Source organism: Bidens hawaiensis, unplaced genomic scaffold (assembly GCF_021521415.1).
Source record: "Bidens hawaiensis isolate Kalapana, Puna unplaced genomic scaffold, B.hawaiensis_p1.1 tig00002306_1, whole genome shotgun sequence".
NCBI lineage: Eukaryota > Viridiplantae > Streptophyta > Magnoliopsida > Asterales > Asteraceae > Bidens > Bidens hawaiensis.
Genome location: NW_027491123.1, coordinates 2,964,473 through 2,987,269, shown reverse-complemented (window position 1 = coordinate 2,987,269; position 22,797 = coordinate 2,964,473). Strand labels below are relative to the sequence as shown.

Here is a 22,797-nt window from a genome sequence, read left to right as displayed (position 1 = left end):
TTTAATTATTTATTGGCAGCATTGTATGGTAATCATTTTCTTTTGTTATTGATTAATAGTCACCTATGTAATTGAGTAATTATGATTTGTCAAAACCCGATAGTTACCTAATGGGTTTTTGGTCGGGTGTACATGACAGATATTTTAATAGACTAACAGGTATTTCAGAAACCCTCGGGCTTGCCCGATTCTCAGTGGTAATTACACAAAAAAAATACCCGATGGGTTTGGGATGAGCTTTACTAACTGCGTATGGTTTGGGAGTGACTAAACCAGTCCTAAACGCAACCCATTGCCATCCCTAGCTAGATCTAATAATGACGGTGAAGGAAGCCTAGACGTTTTAAAAAAGGGCGATGAAGACCTTTCGGATATGTTGAAAGAAGTTAAGATGTCATTTTAGTGATTCGAATAAAACGACATATTCAAAGAGACTATAATCAAGAAAAAAAAATAATGCTTATAAGATGTGATTTAAGCACACTATCTGTCTATCTTGATGCATGTATGTGACATTGTGAACTTATGAAGTGTCACTTTAAATCAGAAACACCTTTTGAAATGAACTTTTTATCGTACACTAATAACCTTTTGTCTATTTAACAAGACGTACATAATTGAGATGAGAGCTAGCCGGCCATTAAATCACCGACAATGTATGGGGTTAAATTATCAACGGTGAATGCATCGTGCGGTGGAACCCTATATAAGCTTGGTTAAGGATAAAGACAACTCAATGACTCATAGTCATTGTGCATGTAATGTCATGTGTGGGTTTGTATCACGTGATACCACATGCACGATCCCACATCTACGTACACTAACAAGACCATACCTACAACGTACAAACATATTTATTTCATTTCATTGGTTTAGTGATTTTTGTCATTGTATGAAGCCTATAAGATAAAACGTGATTTTTGGCTAGAAAAGGTTACTTGCTTACTATTGCGTAGGCTGAACAGTATTCGAGCCGAATAAAGTAATCCTAATATGTTACTTAGGACTGGCCTGAGACGGATTGTTTTTAAGTATATTCGGTTATGTTGTCAGTCTTAATTTTGGGTCTTGCCCAAACCGAAACAACGACCCACCCCATACTGTCTGGTCTTCCATTTTATTTTTCTAAGAATTTAGGCTTCATGCTAGGTCACCGTATTGAATGTTAAAATAAAATGATTTACAACTACTAGTTTGGTTTAGTGACAAACCTTACAACCAAATGATTGTACTTTTTAGTCTTACTTCAAATATTTATAGTTAATGAGACATGGAGCGAAAGGTGAAAACAATTGCTTGCTAATAAATGTTTTGACTTTCAAAATCTGAAGATTTTATAACAAATTTATTAAAATATTACTTTTAATCCACCATATGTTGAGAAATTGTAATTTGTTTTGTAGTCACTGCCTCACAGGTGAGACCGTAAGGGGTTGGGAAAGATGCTTTGGGCCATTTGGGTTTGATCACCAAACAAAAAAAAAACCTTACATGGCCTTTTAACTTCAAGCCCAATTAGTTTGCCCATACTTTAATACTTTTCACTTGAATGTGGTTACTCGATTAATATATATAATTTAATTTTATAAATTTATTTGCCAAAAAAATGTATGACTTTTTTAAACAATTTTTACTATTAAATTTGTAAATTAATGCATTATATCTAGTATCTACAAATAAAGAAAAGAAAAGAATGTAAATTTCAAAGATATAAAAAGGTTCCTTCGAAATTCATAGAGAAAGTGGTGACAAATAAAATGTATCCTCACCCTTCCATATTTATGAGGACGCAAATGACGCCAGAAATTATCTTTAACTAGTTTGCTTATTCTTTGAAGTTTAGGAAACCCTTTCGAATTTAGAAGGTGAAGAAACGTGGATCGACTCACTAGTAGACGATCAACTTTCCTCGGGTGTGATTATGCTATTTCACCGATGGTTCTCTGGGATCTGGATTCTTCCACCTACAAAATGAACAGCACCGTAAACTTACCCCTCAGAAAGGGACAGAGGGGTCCTCTTTGGGGTAACCCTCCGATGTGAGAATAAGAGTTTGTAGGAGAAGATAATAATATGAGAATAAGGAAATTGGAGTGTATTGCTTAATATAGCTGAATACTGTGTAATAGGGTGTATCTCTCCTTGTGGAGTTGATGTGGTATTTATAGTGCTAGGGTTTCCAATGATTGGGCTCAGACCCAATTAGGGCCTTTTTGGCCTCCTCCTATAGCTTCGCGCCACGTGTCCTTGGGATACCTGGTGCTTTTTCATTGGTTAGTTGCACGTGGGTTTTGCTGAGTTGTCCACCTTTCATTGGCAGCTGTCAACATCAGCATATTCTTATTCCTTAAAAAGATACCTTCTGGAAGGTTGTCTGACGTGCACAATCAAGGTTGTCCTTACCCTAATTTAGATAAGGACGAGGTTGATTATGTGCATGTGTGATATGCGCCTATCCTGAGGATGCGCGATGTCTTCTCTTTATTCTCACGCGCAGATGTTTCATGCGCAGATGTGATATGCACAAGCATGTGATATGCGCCACGCGCGGATGCGCCACGCGCAGATGTGATACGCGTGAGCATATGTGATGCCTGAGCATATGATGCATGAGCACATGTGATATGCGTGATGCGCATAGGTTTTGGCTTTGTGCCTTCATAATGTCTTGATTTCAAGCCTCTTGTCTATATCTTGTGGGTTGACCCGCCTCGCTCCGTGTTGAGGCGGGTACATACCTCTTCAAGCCCCCCCAGTCTAATGTGTGTCTTGTCTCGCGCGAGCGAGGTAAGATAGATATTAGACTTAATAGTTTGCTTTTTTAGTTTTGGTTTGTCTTTTTCTTCTTATTACTCATCGTTGCGCGAAATTCTATCCTTTTTGTTGAAAACGAATCGTCCCTGTACGTGGTTGGTTGTTGCTGACATGCGTCAGTGATGGAGACGTGTCAGACCTTTCGTGTGCTCGAGGTGCTACAGTTGCCTTTCATGTCCCCTCACATAGTGTCAGGAACACGTGTCGCGCTCGCGTTGGTCCGTACCTGCGAGTGGTGGCGCGTGAACTCTGGCAGCACCTGTATAGTTTCTTTTCGTGTCCCCTCACACAGTGTCAGGGACACGTGTCGCGCTCGCGTTGGCTTACCCCTGCGAGTGGGGGCGCGTGAAGTCCGATCAGTACCAATTTTTCTCTCTCCTGGGTCTATAAAAGCAAGCCGTTTTGAGTTTTTTATCCTTCATCTTCTTTGTTGTTTATTCAGAGCTTTTTCCTTTCCTTCTATTCCGATTGCCTGTCTTCTGCTTCCAGATCTCTGTTCTTCAGAAGCATCCTTTGTCCGATTTTACAGTTGTATGTCTGATAGCTCAGACAACACAATCTCCCCCAGCCATCGCCGTGTGAAATCGTTAGTAATGTCTACGTTGAAGAAGACCGGCAAGGGGAAGAGGGCTGCTGAGGCCTCATCGGAGGAGGTAGGGAAAACCAAGGCAGTGAAGAAGTGGGATGAGATCCCCTGTAAGCTGAGGCAGTCCGATTTTGACAGCCTTATCGCCTCTCAGGGTTTTCTCCCTGAGTATGGCTGCATGTTGCCGGCGGCCGGGCAAACGGCGGCGGACCCGCCCACCGGCTATATTTCCCTTTATTGCCATTTTTTCACCCACTGCAACATTCGTCTCCCGATGACAAGGTTTGTGGGTGCGCTGCTTAGGTTTTATGGGATTCATATATCCCAAGTCCATCCGTTTGGACTCGTGCGCATGACTCACTTTGAGTTCATGTGCAAATCTCAGCGCGAGGAGCCCACCCCTCGTCGCTTTCAATTTTTTTATAAGCCAAAGATCCAAGATTCTTGGTTCTCCTTCATTCCTCGCAGTCAGAAGGTCAAGTGCTGCACTGTTTCCTTCAAGAGCCTTCATGACTGGTCTGAGAGATTTGTTTACATTAAGGCTGGTGTGATCCCCATCCGCATGACCATGCGCGCGATCTCTTCTGCGCCTGCGGATGTGGGTGTCTTCAAGAACCCAACTGGCGCCTGGGTTAAAAAGTTGACTGCCGAACCATCCCCCGCCAAGAACATTTGCGAGGAGGCGCTGGTGGGGGTTGGTATGAGCAGGAGGTGGGCTGACAGCGCGACTGAGCCCGTTATCCAAGTTGACGGCTTGTGTAAGTTAACTCATTGCATTACTTCTGCGCGAATATAATTCGTTTTGCTGATATCATTTGACTTGTTTTGTGCAGTCAGCAAGGAGTATGTCCACGCCGCCTATGATGAGCATATGGAGGGTGGCTCCGTCGCGCTGGGCGCTGGGGAGGTTGGCTTCCCCGATCGCTTCGATGACATGTTCATCCCTGTTGATCTGGGATTTCTCTTTGACAGCGATGCGCCTGGTAATCCTTTGTACTTATGCTTATGCCTTTATAATACCAAATTTGGCTAACATTTCTGTTGCACGTATTGTAGACGCGCTTGAGAACTACGAGCTGGAGCTCGCGGAAGAGGAGGAGGAGGAGGAGGAGGCTGAGGCGCCTCAACTAAAACGTAAGGCTAAAGGGAAAACTGGCGCAGGGGCCAGTAAGAAACAGAAGAAAGATGTTGCCCCTGTTGCTCAGGATCCTCCTACTCAGGCGAGGGGACTTGAGAAAACCCAGGAGTTTACCTCCACGTTTTCCTTGTCTTCCCTGCCTCAAAAAGTGGGCAGACCTCCTGTCCACACGAGGTATGGTGCCGCTACCTCCTCCCTTCGTGCTGCGGAAAAGGGGAGCGGCGTTGCGCCTGCCGTTTCCTCTTCGACAGGTATACTTTGCTTATCCTTTATGGTTCTATGAGCGCGATTCTGATAGAATTACTAATGAATCTTTGCTCACTCAAATGTTTGTAGAGCCGGCGACCTTGGTGGATCAACCTCAGGCGCAACAAGTTGCCGAGGCTGCGCCGTCGGTCGCTTCGAAGTCCCCTGTTTTACCCTCAAAGGGGAGAATGGACTTCATGGCGATGTTTAACTCGCGAACGGCGTTGCGCCAAGGTATGTATTGCGCTTTTATTTTCTGACTTTTTTCCTTTTAGATCAAGTTATGAACCATTTCTTTTTGTTGATTTTTTTTTTATAGGAGTCATTGCTGGCGTACAAGCTGCTGGCGGCACTGCTGGCGCCGGTGCCAGCGCCGTTGGTTCTGCTTCTGCTCCTGCAAGCGCTGATTCTCCCCTCATCGGGATTACTAAGGAGCAGGAGGACGTTTTACGCGCCGACCTGGCGGCGTCGAGACCTCCCTCACCTGCTCCTGCGCGCAGCCCTCCTCGCAAGACTGATTTTGGTTCTAGGTCGCAGGAGAAAAGGCCTGTTTCAGAGGAGTATGAGGAGGTTCAAGTTGAAGGCTCCGACAGCGGCCGCGCCAGCCCTGTAGCGCCACGAGATTTCGCGGCGCAGTCTTCTCGTGGGGCTGGCGCTGACTTTTCTGCTTCATCCCCGCAGGTATAGGTTCGTTTTTTCTCCGCTGCGCGGACTTCCATATTAGTGTTTTGATAACTTAGATCATTACTTTGTGTTTTTTCAGGCAGCCGATCACATTTACCGCCCGAGATGGAATATTACTGAGGACAGCTCATTTCAGTCCATGGGTGTATGTGAGGACTTCTGGGCTCATTCTGTGCCTCCAGCTGAAAAGAGGTTTCAGGAGGGCCGCGCTCGCGATGACTTGCTCAACGATCATCTGTTTGCTGGGTCGGCTTTCTTTGCTGCCTCCCAAGAGCTTCGCTATGATTACGTAAAGGTACGTGATGCTCTTGCGGAAGCAAAGCAAGAGGCTAAAGTGTCTGCTTGGCATCTTTCTGATGCTCGAGAGAGAGCTGAGAAGCTCCAAGCAGAGCTCAGCGAGAACAGAGCAAGTGCCAACACCGCCTTCGTAAAGCGCGGGCATGAGCTACAGGCTGCGCGGGAGAAGCTACAGGCGGCCGAGGCGGACGCGGCCAAGTACGCGCGTAGAGTGCGCGACTTGGAGCTGGACGCGGAGGCGCGTGACCAAGCTCTTGTCCAGTCTATAACTGACAAATCATCATTGGAGAGTGAGGTTGCGCGCCTGAAAAAGGAGCTGGCGGCCGCGCGGGCCGAGAAAGATGAAGCCTTGGCGACGGCAGCGTCTAGCCAGGAAGCCCTCGATGTTGCGCGAGCGGAAAAGGAAGAAGCCTTGGCGGCAGCAGCGTCCGACAAAGAGGAGCTGAAACAGACTAAGGAAACTGTTGAGTTGTTAAACTCTCAGATTCCTGCTCTTGAGACGTCTGTTTCTTCCCTCGCGCAGGATCGCCAATGGCTAATCTCACAGGGTATGACTCGTTGCGCTTACGCGATGAAATACTCAGACGAGTTTCAGGCCCTTGTGATGGATTGCAACGCTGCCGCGCGCTTGGTGGGACGAGCTGAAGGGTTTAAGGATGGCTGTGAGTATAGCATGCTGAAGAAGAACCCATCCGATTACCCTTATCAGCTCGACGTTACCTGCGCGGACATGGCCGAGATGGGGGAGAAGTATTTGAATACTCTCATTCTCATCCTTGCGCAGGTATTTTAACCTTAATGAGATTACCTTGACTTATTTTCCAAGTCTTTTTGTACTCATATTTTTCCTTATGATTTGCAGATATCCGCGCTTGCTGACCAGCCCGATCTCGGCGCGCTAAAGAAATTACTTGACGAGTGCGAAGGGGCTGGTGGCGGCGATGATAGCGCGGGGAATGCTGCCCCTGCTAGCGGCTCTGGCGTGGCCAAAGGACCCGCTCCTGACACTATTGTGATAGAAGACTCCAATCAGGACGAACAACTTGACTATGGTCAGTTTGGAGACGACGAGGAGCGGGCTGCGCCAGATGCTGAGGGCGGTGATGAGGACGATGAAGAGGCTGACGTCGACGTGGAGACTTGAGAAGTCACACTTTAGTATATTGTTTATTTATTTTGTTTAGGCCAAAGGTACTACTATATAGCAACTAATTTAAGATTGCTAATTACGTTTTGAAAATAATATCTTATATTACATGGTTGATAAAATCAAACTTTTGTTAGTGACAGGTAATTGGTAAGTTATATGGTGTACATTTTATATAGAAAATTGTGAAAACCATACTTAACCAATGTATTTATTTATGTGTTATTTATAACATATGATTATATAACGGCATAGTTTATCGTCTTTCATTCTTTCTCTTTAGCAATTATATGATTATTCGAACCTCACGGTTCTTTACTAAAAGTTGGTTTCGTATTTAATGCGGCTCATCTTGCATTTGGTGAACAAACGAGGTGTTACATATTTTCGTGGTTTTCTAATAAAGAATCTTTTTTGAATTAAACCCGTTTACTAAGTGAATCAAAGAGATGTAAAAGAAATGCCACACATTTGAGATAGGATTAGGGAGGGTGATGGGTTGGACTGGATCCAGGTTAACCCGTTTGCATCAATTTAGCAAGTCTTCTAAGAGTTTATTAATACTTTTATAGCAAGCAATGTGTTAAAAGTTAACTATTCAAGTACTGATTTAAACAAAGTCATAGTCAGAAATTTTGGAATACGAAAGAAATAGGGTCAAATCAAATACAAAAGTAAAATACTTGAAACATAAATTAAAGATCACGTATATTCCTTAATATGCCAGGCTAGAACTACAAATCGTCATTTTGTAAAATAAAACAGCATAAACTAGGCCCATTTAATTTGATAGCAGCCCCCTAAAAGTTAACTAGACCGTTCAATTTGAGAGCAGCCCCTTTATTGAAGCCCCAAGGCCCAAATCTTTCCGTGTGGTTGAAACTTTTTTCTATTGAGTCGTGCTTTTTCGAGTCCACCTGTGACGAGATTTAAACCATCCACAGTTATTTGACGCTTCAAGTCTGACTCGAAAACCCCCTAGGTGGAAACCTCAACAACCGGGCAAAAGTCAATACGTTTGAGCGGACTAGTTGTATATGTTTTATGCGACCTGCTTTGACCAACCAATTTTAAAAATCCGTATTTTTTCTTCCGTTGATGAAAAATTATGAATCCGTCACTGACGAGATGACTTTTAAGTTGAAGGTGACTTGGATACTCGTAAAACTTAAATTGATATGATTCGTGAGTTGATTTAACTCGAACAAGTCACTAATCATCCCGTATTAACGACGCTAATTACTTTAAATGGCCAATCAAAGAGGCCCCGGTTTAGTGTCATATTTGGAGAATTGGAGGCCATTGCGAAGGAAAATGACGCACGGAATATGTAACTTATAATATGTAAAAAGGTACATATATTTACTATACTAATTATAAGTTTTTAAACATTTTACATTCTAGATATATGAAGATGTTGGAATAGAGGTTTCAACAAATGTAAATAAATGAATTTTATTTCTCAATGATCAACACTAAATGTAATAAAATTTGGGTTCTTGAAACATGGGCAACTTATAAGTTGGTTGGTTGCGGAACGTGACATCACCGCCATGTAGGAGGTGGGGCTTAAATTAACTTTCCCATTAACTAGCACGTTATGAGTTGGTTAACTAAACATTAAATGAAAGGAAAAAAAAAAGAAAACAAAAACGAAAAAATTGTGATTGGGTAAGGGTGGCTCTGCCCTTTTCTCCCATTAACACCGCGACGTGGTGAGGCGACATTAGGGGGGGGGGGGTACCACATAAGCTTTAACGCTTCTGTGCTCCATCCACACCAACCAGCCTATTTGTATGCTATTTTTATTTTATACAAACTTTGAAATATCAAAGTAAGGGATAGTTGTAACTCGCAACAAATTAAGATCTGGTTCCATTGAGATAAATGAAGAATATCGTTAGAAATTCATATAAAGAGTTGACTTTAAGAATATACTTTTTATCTAAAGATACAGACTCGTATGATATTTATAAACTACAATAAGGGTGCGTTTGGTTGGAGGTAATTGAATGAAGAGGGAATGGAATGGACAAATGAATGAAATGGATCATTACCATTCCTTTTCCTTGTTTGGTTAACCTTTAGGAATGAAATCAATTATTAATTTTTATTGTTTGGTATCCAAAAAAATTGTAGAAATGAAATAGAAATAATAAAAACACTCCTATCTGAAAATGTTTTTTAACAAAAAATAAAAAAGTAATTTTAAATAAAAAAAACCTACAATGGCGATGGTTGTAGTTCCGGCGACGAAAATGGTGGTGGCAGTGGCGATGGTGGCGGCGACGGTGGTGGTGTCGGCGGAGTTGGTGGTGGTGCCAATGGTGGTGGTGGTGGTTGTTAGGTGGTAGTGTTGTTGAGAAAGTAGGATGAAGGAGGAATGGAATGAAAAAAAAGAAGGGATGTGAGAAGGAATGGTTTTGATGGAATGAGATTCCATGTGTAATGGATGATTCCATTCTATTGAGCAACCAAACATCACTTTTTTCATTTCCACGTAATGAGTCATTCCATTTCTACTGTCATTCCTGCATACCAAACGCTACATAAATTGTTAAATACCGAATGCTACCAATTTTGAGAAACCAAATTAGTCTGGTATCATAAAATTTTATTAATTGTTACCACTACGTCACCTTAAACGTCTTTTATTTGTTTTCTCTATGCAAGGGACAAGATCGCCAATACAAAAATACAAATTGTAATTTATTAAACGAAATAAAAATATTAGTTATTAGATTCAATTGCATATTCTTAAGTTTGGACATATACATGAACTGATAATGACTTCAATAAACAACAAAATTCGAACATCGATTATTTCTAGAGATTAAATATATTTATTAAATGCAAACCAATAAAATCTTTTTAATCCTTTACAGAAGGGGCACCTCCCACATCCTAATTTCTAAGAAATAAAGCACTATGTTATCAAGAGCTTTAAACACCAAGCCCAAAAGAAGCTTTAGGTTTGTTGATATCCCTTTATTATATATTCTGAATATTCAATGAACTAAGTTTGCAACTATTGATCTTTATAAACTTTTCGTGTTAGGTATAACGAAGGAAGCTGCCAATCATCGCTCTCCTTATGCGAATATGATGAGATCTTCATGGGATGCATGGAAAATGAACTGGTTGTGCCATGTGACCGTGACACCATGGAGAAAGATGGCGGGCATAGGTTGAGATTGAAGGATGTGATGTGGGCTTCTGTCGGGGTTGTGGGAGAGAGCGCGTTAGGGGTGACCGAGAAACTGGTGTTTTGCGATGGTACATGTAGGATTTTGAAAAGGTTTAGAACAGTTTGTGTGAGGAGGAAAGGGTTTGGCCAACGTGTAGCACGATTGGCAACAATTGGACAACGCTGCGATTATCTTGTTCCGGTGAGAGCTTATCTTTATTCCAAGAGGTTCAAGTTTGTTTTATGTGATTACTACCCAATGGGTAGTTTGTATGATCTACTTATAGGTATGTTCTTTCTTTTCTACATACTTCTTAAGTTTAACTATGATACTATTGATTGTTATACACATTGAAGTTATATTGTCATGGGGTGGAGTGTTTTAGGGGCAAGAGAACATGGTCGCACCCTCCTTACTTGGAAGAAAAGACTAAAGATAATCTTGCACTTAGCGCGTGCCATTTTCTTCATCCATTCACAAGCACCACGAGAAAGAAACATGATTATGAATGTCCACGGAAACCTTAAAACCTCTAACGTCATGATTGATGTCGATTTCAACGCTTCTCTCTCAAACTACGGCTTTTCACAACTTGGAATAGAAGTTTCTGACGTGCATCAACAGAAGACAACCTCATCCCAATCCCCACGCGAACCCTTGTCACAAAAACATGACATATATCATTTTGGGTTAATCGTGTTGGACATTATAGGAGGACCAAAGGCAATGGAGTGGATCCAATCATGTGAATTTGAAAGAAAAGAAGATATTATAGTTAAAGAAGGTGAGTTTTTTGAGTTCCCTATTGAAGGAAAAGATAGATGGAAAGTTTTGAAGGTTTGGAACATAGCATTAGAATGCACCAACCGATCAAGTGAAGCTAGGCCTTCAATTGAGAACATACTACTACATTTGAGTAATTAATTAATATACTAAAAAATAAATAAGAACATCTTTTAAGATTTATATTATAAGTTCATATTATTATTGGATATGGTCATTATCAAAAGTCAAAAGGTCCAACGACACACACATAACCGTACATAATCAAACCTAACTTAAAACAAGAATTTTTAATCCATACTGAACTCCATACGACCAGTTCAGTGATGTTAGCTAATGAGCAAGCCTTAATCTCCATTTAAGTAACGAATCAGTGTAAAAGTCAAAACAAAATAAACTCGTGTGGTATTCGTGTTAATTGGGTTGCTACAGACGGGATGCTTTCCAACCATTAATCATGGGCTAACTCCACCAATCTTGCTTGTACAATGGAAAGTGCCACTGGTTTATCTCTCCAACAAATCAAATTAGTCAAACATGTGCGTTCATGAGCCCATGCTAAAGTAATGTGCAATTATGTATCCAGGAGGAGGTAAGATTTGGAATGATATGGGAATATGAGATGCAACTTATATGTGTTAAAAAAGCTTCAAGTTAGTGGTGTGGGAAATATGATATGGGGCCTTTGGGTGGGAATTTATGAGGAGAGAATCTTAAACATGATTATAACGTGTACTAATGGAAGTATAACTCGGCTTATTAGTGGTTTATGGAGATTGATATTTTTTTCTTTGTTTAAAATTTGAGTCTTGTTCAATGAATAAACTATGAGACATGGATAAATTAATATAACTATCGAAAAATGCTTTTAAGAATGATTGAAATTACAAATAAGCAACTTGGGTATAGTATAAATAATTGACGTTCATACCTTTCTTAGTATCGTTTAAGTCTTTTTATCACTGAAATCTTGTTAATACATCAACTTTTATTCTCCGCCAATAGGCTTCTAACATGAACCAAAAGAACACACCTTTGAGACAAAAGGATATGAATAGTTAAAGTTAGAAGCCTTTGAGGGATGACAAGTGATCAACGCATTGGAAACCATTCTTGGTTTCTTATTATCCCGCTTATCATGAAACAACTGGACACTATCAAAACATGGATTTTCTAGTCTCCTTCAAAGGCTCCTAACATGACTCCAAACATGGCCTTAAACTAAGGGTCTTGTATGGTCAAAGTCATAAGCCCTTGAGGGAGAGCAAAAAATCAATGCCTCGGAAACGCTTCTTCGTTTCTTCTTATTCCATTGATCATGAAACTATGACAAGTTCTATTGGACATTCAAAACAATGACTTTCTATTCTCCATCAAAAGGCTCCTAACTGACTTAAAACGTACTATTGAGACTAAAGGTAGTTTATAGCCAAAGTCAGAAGCCTTTGAGGGAGAGCAAACAATCAATGCTTTGGAAACACTTAGTTTCTTGGAATCTCATTGGTCTTGAAACCATGATAAGCTTATTGGACAAGAAGCCCTTTTATAAGCCAAAAAAAACATGAAAAGATTTGATTGTTACAAATAGGAATACAATGTGTTGAATAAATTATCCATTTTGGTGGGACACGCATATCTTTGGTCTTTGACATTTAGCGCCAATAATAGATCTTGCTAGTACTATACAGATAAGATACGAGCTCAAAAAAGCATGCCAATCCACATAACCAAAGACACACAAGCATGCTTCTAATATCTTAATCATACAAGACACAATTATTAAAGATATGTCGTTTATTAGTGAAAGAAGTGTTGGATTAAAGGCATATTTAACATTTTATACAAAAGTGATGAAGTTGATTATCTAAAAATCAGGATAAGTAAGTTCATGGAATATTGAACATAGTGTTGTAACTAATTGATAATTTGACATAGAGATACAATTAATATTACTACGAATGTCGATCTGGTAAATTAGTGTGATAAGAGTTTCATAGTTTTTTTTCATGCATAAAAACATGTTCTGTATGTAATGTAAAACTAACCCGACTGCTTTTTAAATTTAAATAATTAATGTTTCTTTAGCAAACCTAAACTACTTATTTACAGAAGTTTTCTTTCTCTATTAATGCTCTTATAGATTAGACTGTTGTTAAAAAAAAATAAATCATTTTAATAAGTTATTTTAAATACCATCTATAAATGTCATTTTATGAAAACTTTGTGATTAATATATATCAGTCGGTAGCGTATCACATATTGTGACAATAAAAATAATTGAAACTTTGTTTGATACTTTTTAGTTATGGGTTAATCACTGCAATAACATTTACGGATGTTAGGAGTAAATACAAAGATTTAACATACTAAACGTACAAATAACTTGTATAATTATGCTAACTCTAGAGTAAGTATTAATACTCTATAACTTTTGAATTAATTACTCTACTTCATTTTTTATAGTGTACTTACTATAGTCATTTGTATGTTTACGTTAATTTCCTTTGTAACGAATCCCACCCTAACATTTATATATGAGTGTTTGTTTTTGAGGGAAAAGTTAAAATACAAAAGGATACAAAAATAAGAAGCGTGAGAAGAATTTGTGATCACACAAAAAACTCTTAAAAAATTCAAAAAAATTATAATAAAAAAATCATAACTCAAAATATAAATAAACCGAAAATAATTAAAAAACTAAAATGTTTCTCCCGCCATTCCCGTTAAAAAAAACGCCGAAAAGACACAATGACGAAAATGAACAAAATACACAATTATAACTAAAAAAGACATAATAGATCGCAAAATATAACATAATGCCTAACAAAATGTAATACAATGTTGAGTAATATAACACAATATCAAGAAAAAAAAAGACACAATCAATTACGAAAATAAACAAGAAACACTATAATAAACAAAAAGACACAATGATTTTTTTCCCTCAACATTGTTTTTTTAAGAATGAGGAAGACGGTGAAAATATTTTTGTGTTTTTACTTTTTTTTTTTATTAAATTTTTAGTTATGATTTTTTAATTATTTTTTTTATTTTTTAAGTGGTTTTTTGTGTGCCTACAAATCCTTCTTATTTTTATCCTCATTTGTAGAATAACTTTACCTTATTTTTAAAATGTTGTATTAAAGATTTAAAGCTATTAAAAGTCACAAATATATTTAACATTTATATAGCAACGAGTTTAATTATTTAAATTTAAAAACACCCCTCCATCATTTTTGATGCATAGTTACTAAGACTAGTTTTATCAACCTAACATAACCTAATATTTTAATAAAAAACTAATTTTTTTTCTTTCACATGCACAACCCAACCTAACCCAATTTTTCATTTTCATTCACAATCTAACCCAACTCAATTATTTTAATACATATATCTTATTTAGATTTTAATTTATTCTATAAAATTTATTAAAATTAAAAAAAATGTTTATTCTGTAAATATCATAATTCTGTAAAGAAAAAAAAACTTGAATTTTTACAAGTAATAAAAATAATTTTACATATAATAATATTATAAAAAATACATGTTTTTAAAAGTGCTCCGTTTTTAACAAAATTTATATCGAAATGCTCATAAAATTAAACTAAACAAGACTGTGTTTTTAAAATTTTAAATTAAGTTAAATAATACAAATTATTAAAGAAAAGCAAATTATATAGAAAAGAAATTGTTTAAAAGAAAAGAAGAAAAAATGAATATTTAAATAAAATGTGGGTTGTGACCCAGGTTGTCTGCTCAATCGGGTCGTGAGACTACAAGAATTTTTAATATTATTTTTTTTGTCATTTAGTGAACAACCCAATTTAAAGGTTGTTGATAAAAATGGTCTAATAGATCAAGTAGGCTGCCCTTTGAGATGAATAAGGAGATAACAAATCTTTCATTTATATATTCTGATACAAATTACAAAGAATATAATAAGCATCTTAAATCCATATATTTGACATTCCTAGCTCGAATATTAACCTAAAAGGGTGGTTGACATCCATCACTTGTTCTTATCTCATAATCAAAACGCATAACTCACCATGCAATTGTCTTCAAAGTAAAGATAATTAGCCATCAAATGATATGATATTTTAAAGTTTTTCTAGTGCATTCAGTAACTCGACTCGTTAAAAAGCTCGATCAAGATCTTAATCGAGCCTGAGCCCGGGCTCGAGCCTAAAAATAAGCTCGTTTAATAATCAAGCCTGAGCCGAGGTTCACTTATCGAACTCGAGCCGGCTCACAAGCTTAAACAAGCCTGTTATTTATATATATTTTTTTAAAATATATATTTAATAGTTATTAATTAGTATATATAATGTTATGAAAAAATAAATAAAAATAACTATATATATTACATAAAACTATAATAGAAAAAAAATATAAAAATTAATTTAAAAATAGTAACAAGCCGAGCTCGAGAATCTACTCACAAGCAGAGCTCGAGCTTTGAAAATAGAGCTCGATCCTAGTTGAGCTCGGACTCGGCTCGTTTGCAACCCTAACAAGAATATTAGGATATTTATTACACTATAAATTAGGGTTGAACGCTTAGCCTACCATTTTATCAATGTGAATTTTAGGCTATTTATTACACTTCATATTAGGGTTGAACGCTTAGCCTGCCCTTCTATAATGTGAATTTGTCTCTATGCATTACTGAATTATTTACATATTGTATAAGTGCTTTTAAGGATTTCAAAAATCTGACCACCTCATATATGATAATATGAAATATGATCTTAATGTTTGTATAACAACTAGTTTTCTAACCGGCACGTTGCGCCGGGGCAGGTCGGTAAAACTCGGACAGTGGTAAAACCTAAACATTGAGGCGATAAGTCATGTGAATTCGGTCGGACAATTGTTACGGGCGTTTTTGTGCCGGTACAAAAACCAAAAACAATACAAAAGTTATAAAAATTAAGGTGGACCAATAAGGCAACGTCGGTTAGTAAAACTTAAGCGTGGTAAAACCTGACTGTTATTGATCCCAAGCGTTAAGGCGATCGAATTCAGGCGGTTTCCATCACATTCTTTACGGCACCGAAACCAAAACAAAAAAAAAATCGACATTCGGCTGGTTTTCGTTACGATACTGGAACTAAAACAAAAAAATTAAAAAAAAAACTTTTCCATCGCTAAGGTGCCGCAAAGTGGCCCAATAGGGTTCTTGTGACACCAAAGTTCTAAAATAAATATGGTAATAATAATATATTTTCTTATGTAGAGATTTAGAGTGATTAATTTTGAAGTTAAATTTGCATAACGTTTGGTGAATATTTGTTTTTTTAGTTGAAGCTTTTACTATCTATTAGAAAAGTCGCACATCAACAATCATATGTCCAAACAAATAATATACCAAACATTTAAATTATTTTCTACCAACATATATAGCAATGACACCTGTATCTATAATCGACTCGTTTTCAAATGTTCTTTCGGAATCTTCATGGGGTACAAATCTAAAGGTGAAGATATGATCTTTGTATTCGAGCAAGGCATAGGCATGCAAGTTGTGCTTTCCAAATAGTTCATAGCATTCACCTAAATCAAGCTTCTTTCAAAATTTTGTGACTTGTCATCTTTTTATTTTTTTATAATAATACTCTGCTTTTAAATTTCTAGCTAATTTGCTTTGTTAAGCTACAAAACAAAATATCATTAGGCCATGAGTATGACCTGTTTTGGACACATATGGGAAATCTATGGGCATCCTAGGTGTAAATAAGGTGTTTTTCAACCAAATGAGTGACCCCTTTTAGTTGATTGTTTAGAATTGATCATTGTTGATTGAACTATTATAGACTTGTAGTTTTCATATAAATATATACATAGCAAAAGTTAACTGTTGGTAATTCAAGACTTTGTTCATCAAGAGGAACAAGAGAGGAAGAATCAGTAGTAATATGTCAATATATATTATATATTTTCATAAGTAATATGTCTATATATATTCGGAGATGACGCGTAGCCACGTGGGATCCATTGGAACTATTCCAAAGGCTTGGAACAGTTGAGAAAGTCAACAAAATAATAACCAGAATTTGCAGTTGCAGTTGCACAGCCAGAGAGACAAAATCGGCTATGCTCTCTAAGTCTCTATATTAGTCTAAATAATAATATATCCATTTCCTTCCATAATTATCAGGCACCACCACTCATCCCATCAATTACTGAACCATTTGCACCTTCCTGTAAACCATTAGCATTTATGTTATTTGCCACTAGGACTTGCAATTGGGTGGTAGAAAAGGTCTAGGAGTGTTCAAAGCAGGTGGGCTAGCAGCCGCTTGAACCGGTTGTATTGGATAAATTATGGTCTGACTAAAAGCATCTGAATAAGCCCGATCCCCCAAACTTCCACGCATGCAACCAGCTGGTCGCCAGTTTTGATCATTGGCTGAACCTGAACCCTGGTGGGTAGTAAAAGCTTGACCAACGCCTAGACACGAGGTGCATAAAATACAAAGGTTTCAAATTAGTAATTGTCATGTAGCAATTTTAACACATAAAGGGTAAATAAGTCTTTTAACAGGGATGTCAGATAGGCAAACTTCACAAAGTTAGCTAAATTGGGAACGGGTCAAATGAGTTTCAAATCACCAAAAGAATATTTTAAGACTCTCTGAGTACACAAAAATTAGATCATTAGTGTGATGGTAATATAATAGTGTTTTAAACTAGTACCTCTTTGCTCTTCTGACGATATCACTGGCTTAGATGAAAATGAGGTCGGGAGTGGAGTGGGAGTGGGTGCTGTCCAGCCATTGAGATAGAAAGTTTGTGGAGCAGTGTCATTGGCGTAGTGGTGGGTTTGTTGGTTGCTTATGGAACCGTTCGTGGGGCGTACATAGTGCTGGCCTTGTTGGTTGCTCATGGAACCGGTCGTGGGACCTAAGTAGTTTTGGGTTTGTTGGCTGCTTATGGAACTGTTCGTGGGACGTACATAGTGCTGGCCTTGTTGGTTGCTCATTGAACCGGTCGTGGGACCTACATAGTTTTGGGCTTGTTGGTTTCTTATGGTACCATGCGTGGGACGTACATAATGCTGGCCTTGTTGGTTGTTGCTCATGGAACAGCTCGTGGGACCTACATAGTTTTGGGCTTGTTGGTAGCTTATGAAACTGGTTGTGGGACCTACATATCTGTGGGCTTGTTGGATGCTAACTGGATTAATTGCGGGACCCACAACAGAAGGATTTGGCATCGTATGGTTGACCGACCGGTGTTGGTAAGAGTTGGATTGATGAACAGTTGATTGATGAAATGGACCTGTCTGAGCACCAAACTGTTGGGCTGCGCGACTTGAAACATTTGCGAGACCGTGATGAACCCAATTCTACAAAGAAAGAAAGTGTTAAAACTAAAAATAAGGATATGGCTCGACTGGGCCCATATCAACCAAATATCTAACCCGGTAATTTTGCAAATCCAAAAAACAAATTAATACAAACTATGAAGGTGGGGTAATATATTGTACCTGTGAGTCCATGTTCTCGAGCATTGAAGGATTTGGAGCTGCGACTGTACGCATTAATTGATACTGATCCGTGGAAGATCTAGAATATTGCTGCGGTCTATCGCCACTGACCATTCCTGCAGAAGTCTGAGCTGCAGGTAGTTGAACAGCATTTGGAACTCTTGTCACATGTCTGCCATAATCATTACTCATGCTGTTCATGCTGTTCTGTTGAAACTGCATACTTAAAGCAGGAATTTGACTTTGACTCTGCAAATTAGGATTTCTGGATGTCCAGATTCCATGTGTTGGTAACTGTGTATTGTTGGAACCAGATATCACAGCTTGACCCTGAAAAACAGCAACATTTGATCTGGTAACTGATGTCCCGATTTCACATGTCTGTCTTGAAAATGTATTCATATGAGGCGAAGTATTTGTATGAAGAGGGTTCATGTTCAAATGGCTGGGAATTTGATCACTGGGAGTAAGTTGGGCTTGCAACTGAGCAAGAGAAGGCTTTTTATCAATTTCTTGATGGGCATCAATATCATTGCCTCCTTCTGTAAGGTCCATAATATCTTTACCCTTGTCTGAAGAGGGATTAGATTCTTGGTGTGGAAGTGATTTATCTTGTTGTTCATCCGCATGATCATCACAGTCGTTAACATCTTTCCAAGAGCCATCAGCAGAGAATTTCACATGTGAAATAGTAACATCTACTTCTTTCAAAACCTAAGGACAAACGAGAAACTTTCAAAATGCAGTTAAAGAAAATCAGTTGTAGTATTTGTAGGTTACTTGCCTTAGCCATTTTCTGGTCAATTCGAATGTCAGTGAAGCATACAGATTAACTACAATGGGGACAACGCCATGATGGCCTTCTTGAGTTTATGTCCACATAGTTTTCATAATCAAAACACTGCAACAAACATAGGATAAGATATCAACTATACCAAACCAGGCACCAAATTAAAAAAAAAGGTCAACATGGTCAAAGTTACCAACACGTGGCATGTAACCAGCGTAAAACATGGTCAAAGTTACCAACATTTTTCGAAGTTGCATTGAATTATATTTTTTGAACTTCAATGGTTGTAGGGTAAGACTAGTTGGTTAAATTGACCAAAGTTGGTTCCATTTTTATGCATTTAAGGTGAAGGCATCCTTAAATGAACCAAACCATGTATTCCATAAGTAATGCAAAATGGAGGCTCGCCTGAAGATGCTTGCATAAATGACCTTTGACAGGTGTTATGATCCGTTTGAAGCTGTATAAATAAAAGAGCCCAGATCCAAAGGCATGATAAATAAGTGAAGATAAAAAAAAATTGAAATGAATGCTAAGAATTTAGAAATTAATAGCTTTTAAAAACAAGTCTGGTGCATACCTTATGGGACAATTTAGTGAAATTCTAGATGGTCCTTCAACTACATCGTTATCTATCATGTAAAAACAAACCAAAAACATATAGATAAGAACATCAAACAAGAATATGTTATTTTCTCATACATTACATGAGTATACCTAAATCAGGTGCGGCAGCGACAGGTGGCACATAATCTTGGAGGGCAGGGCAGCTTGGATTTGTGATCATGCTCATCAAGGCAACAACTATGATATATTTCCCTACCATAAAGTTAGGGATAATTTAACATATAGAATTATAAAGTATGTTGGAAACAAAGTGCATGTGTAGAGTAAATACCATTGAACTGGCCCACTGCTTGAAGAAGATTTGTTGTTCCATACCTAACCAAATATGTTATATCTGTTGGAATCTGTGGTCCAGGATCCTGATAGAAATAAAACACGTAAGTATTCACACAACACAGTCGCTTTGCCACTTGTTGCGGGAAAACCCATGAATTATTGTATACAAACCTTGTAAATACCAGTTCTCCTATCAACTGCTTTCCCATTCAACAAAAAGCTAGAAATTGAACAGAAACAATTACGGGTCAGACCACTTTAATGTAAGAAAAATGTATGATGGATTAAAAGATATGTACACCTGACTAACTGAGGAGTTGTGATGCATGATGATGTATCTGTGTTATCTGTTTGAGCAACAAACAAATACTGTAGCAAAGTAAGAAACAGAAATAACAATATACTTAATCAGAATACATGACAACGCAAACACTTTTGGCATATTTCGAGTTATAATATGGAAATCTTACTACTTCTTCACCAGGAGATTTTGCATTCTTTGTAATGTGGAAATCTTTAACGAATGTACCGTACCCTGGCTACATTATAGACAAAATGATGATTAGTGCATAGATATTTAGCATATCGTTACTTAAGACAAAACTGAGCACTATTACCGGTGCCTCAATACATGCGAAAATTTCGCCCATCTTCATTCTTGGATAGAACCTAAAGGGATATAGTACAAGCAAAAGATTAATTATACAAATTCAAACACAATAATCCAAATACTAAAAACACCTTGTCAATACTGTTGAGATGTGATTAACTGTGCTCTCTCCAGAGTTCAAATCTCCAACACCAGAGAAACTTGTTACTATCTACAATCACAACACAATAGTCTTAGTAAGAGAATTTGCTACAAAAATGAAAGAGATCACAATGCCAACAAATAAAAGTCCTAAAAAAACAATTTACAAACCTCAGTGCAAAGAGTATAAAGTTCTTCATTATCCTTCTCACTGAACCATCCATTTCTACATGCACCCTGTTAAAAGTAAGTTAACAAGATTAAAAACTTCATAAAAAAGATACAATTATAAATCAAAAACTTATATAAACCCTCAGAATGATACTTGAAATACAAGAGTACCTTTATCGAAATCATGAGCACCATGAAAGCTGTTAGCAAGTCTTCATCATTAATCCATTGATGTAGCTAAGCACGTGATGGTGTGAGTATTTTGTGTCACATAGACATAAAGTACTAGAAACTTAATGCATGGTATACATATTGAGTATTCCATAGTAATCACAAACACGTTACATAAAAAAGTATGTACTACAATCCTAGTTACATAATCTAACTATTAACTTGATGTAACAAACGCATATACAGGACATACTCTGTACTTTAAAAGATATATAAAATAAACTAATTTAATAACTCTAGATAGGGATGTAAACGAGTCGAGCCGACGTGAGTTTGAGCTCGACCTCAAAATTAAATGAGGCAGCTCGGTCAGCTCGAGCATGAGCTCGAAGTTAAATGAGCTTAAGATCGAGCCAACGATCCGAGCCGAGCTTTGGCTTGGTTACAAAAATGAGCTAGCTTGGCTCATGTTGTTTGAAATCAAGTTATTTTAGCTAGATTTATTCGAGCGAGCTACGAGCCGCGAGTTTTTTGAACAGCCCTAACTCTAGATTACAATGTTAATGAACCAAACCTACATCAAATCATGTTTAAATATGCTCTTTAACTGTCAATTTTTGGAGTTAGAAAGACAGAGCACATTACCTGCTTTAATAAAATAGGTAACTCCAAAGCTCTGTCAGGAATTTCATTATAACTAACCGCATCGTCAATAGCTCTGTAACAGTCAATGTACATCTAATTAGTAACAAATAACATACAGTTTTACAGAAAAATAGAATGTAAATGTAAAAGCTTAGATGATAACAAATAAACTGATTGATGGTTGTTAACTAGATAGCAAAACTCTTAACAACTTACTGAATAACCTATTTCTTACACCAAATAATACCTTAAAACCATTAGCAAACAAACATGCTCCAATTTCAGTTCTCAAATAGAAATGAGCATTCATTACACTGGACTTGAAACGATTTACTTCAGCTTCTCAATCTCAATCTTAATATATACAATTTCCATATTCAGCCGCAAAATCTCCTAAAGATATTTAGCATTGCTAGTGTTTGTGAAATCAAAGCACAAATAAAGCATCTGCAACCTAGCATTAAGCTTAATAACAAATCAGTAACAATAATTCTGTTATAACAGAACACAAAACACGCATAAATCATGCACGAGTAACAAATACACAAAATGCACCAAATATTACAAACTTAAAACCACTAGCAAACAAACACGCTCCAATTTCACCCTCAAATGACCTAATTTCTACCTCCAGAGTTCAAAACTTGAAGCATGAATAGAAACCATAACCAAAGCAAACACCTGGAAAGAAGAAGACAGAGACCGCATATCTTCCTGTTATTCCTCGTGCCACTGGTAACGTAAGCAAGTAATCGATCAACAATGCCGGAAATACCGAGAGTGTCCACTAAACCGATCATATGCACCGGATTGATCACTACTCCAGCCATGCTCGCTACAATCCTAAACTCAAAACAGCAATTCAACGAACAATCTATTAGAATATGATTAGCGAGTGAAGAGGTAGGTCCCAGCAGAGCCCAGTTGGACCCGCAAGACTCACCTTAAAGAGGGACGTCTGCGCAAAGACCAACTGGTTCCGTAGGACCCA

At 37.8% G+C, this 22,797-nt stretch overlaps 1 protein-coding gene and 1 pseudogene across 2 annotated transcripts; one reads left to right on the top strand and one right to left on the bottom strand.

Moving 5' to 3' along the window:
- Positions 1–9,753: 9,753 nt before the first annotated feature.
- LOC143615276 (putative inactive receptor kinase At3g08680) lies at positions 9,754–11,024 on the top strand. The gene is made up of 3 exons (XM_077088444.1): positions 9,754–9,884; positions 9,971–10,386; positions 10,486–11,024. Exons 1-3 carry the CDS (start codon positions 9,841–9,843, stop codon positions 11,022–11,024), a joined length of 999 nt encoding a protein of 332 aa, XP_076944559.1. The 5' UTR covers positions 9,754–9,840.
- A 6,095-nt stretch (positions 11,025–17,119) lies between these two features.
- On the bottom strand, positions 17,120–22,116 carry LOC143615270 (uncharacterized; annotated as a pseudogene). The gene is made up of 18 exons (XR_013150442.1): positions 22,054–22,116; positions 21,807–21,899; positions 21,162–21,227; positions 20,991–21,056; positions 20,810–20,889; positions 20,686–20,737; positions 20,539–20,607; positions 20,370–20,437; positions 20,240–20,288; positions 20,064–20,151; positions 19,883–19,984; positions 19,746–19,797; positions 19,574–19,625; positions 19,057–19,276; positions 18,376–18,986; positions 17,985–18,234; positions 17,583–17,789; positions 17,120–17,337 (listed from the first exon to the last, which is right to left on the bottom strand). The product of XR_013150442.1 is annotated as an uncharacterized LOC143615270 (transcript).
- Positions 22,117–22,797: the final 681 nt, after the last annotated feature.

Excerpts from the sequence above, each read along its gene's own strand:
- LOC143615276 (XM_077088444.1), top strand. The coding sequence starts at position 9,841 with ATGTTATCAAGAGCTTTAAACACCAAGCCCAAAAGAAGCTTTAG. Across the intron at positions 9,885-9,970 it reads AAGCCCAAAAGAAGCTTTAG|GTATAACGAAGGAAGCTGCC; the intron begins GTTTGTTGATAT and ends TTTTCGTGTTAG. Across the intron at positions 10,387-10,485 it reads TTTGTATGATCTACTTATAG|GGGCAAGAGAACATGGTCGC; the intron begins GTATGTTCTTTC and ends GGAGTGTTTTAG.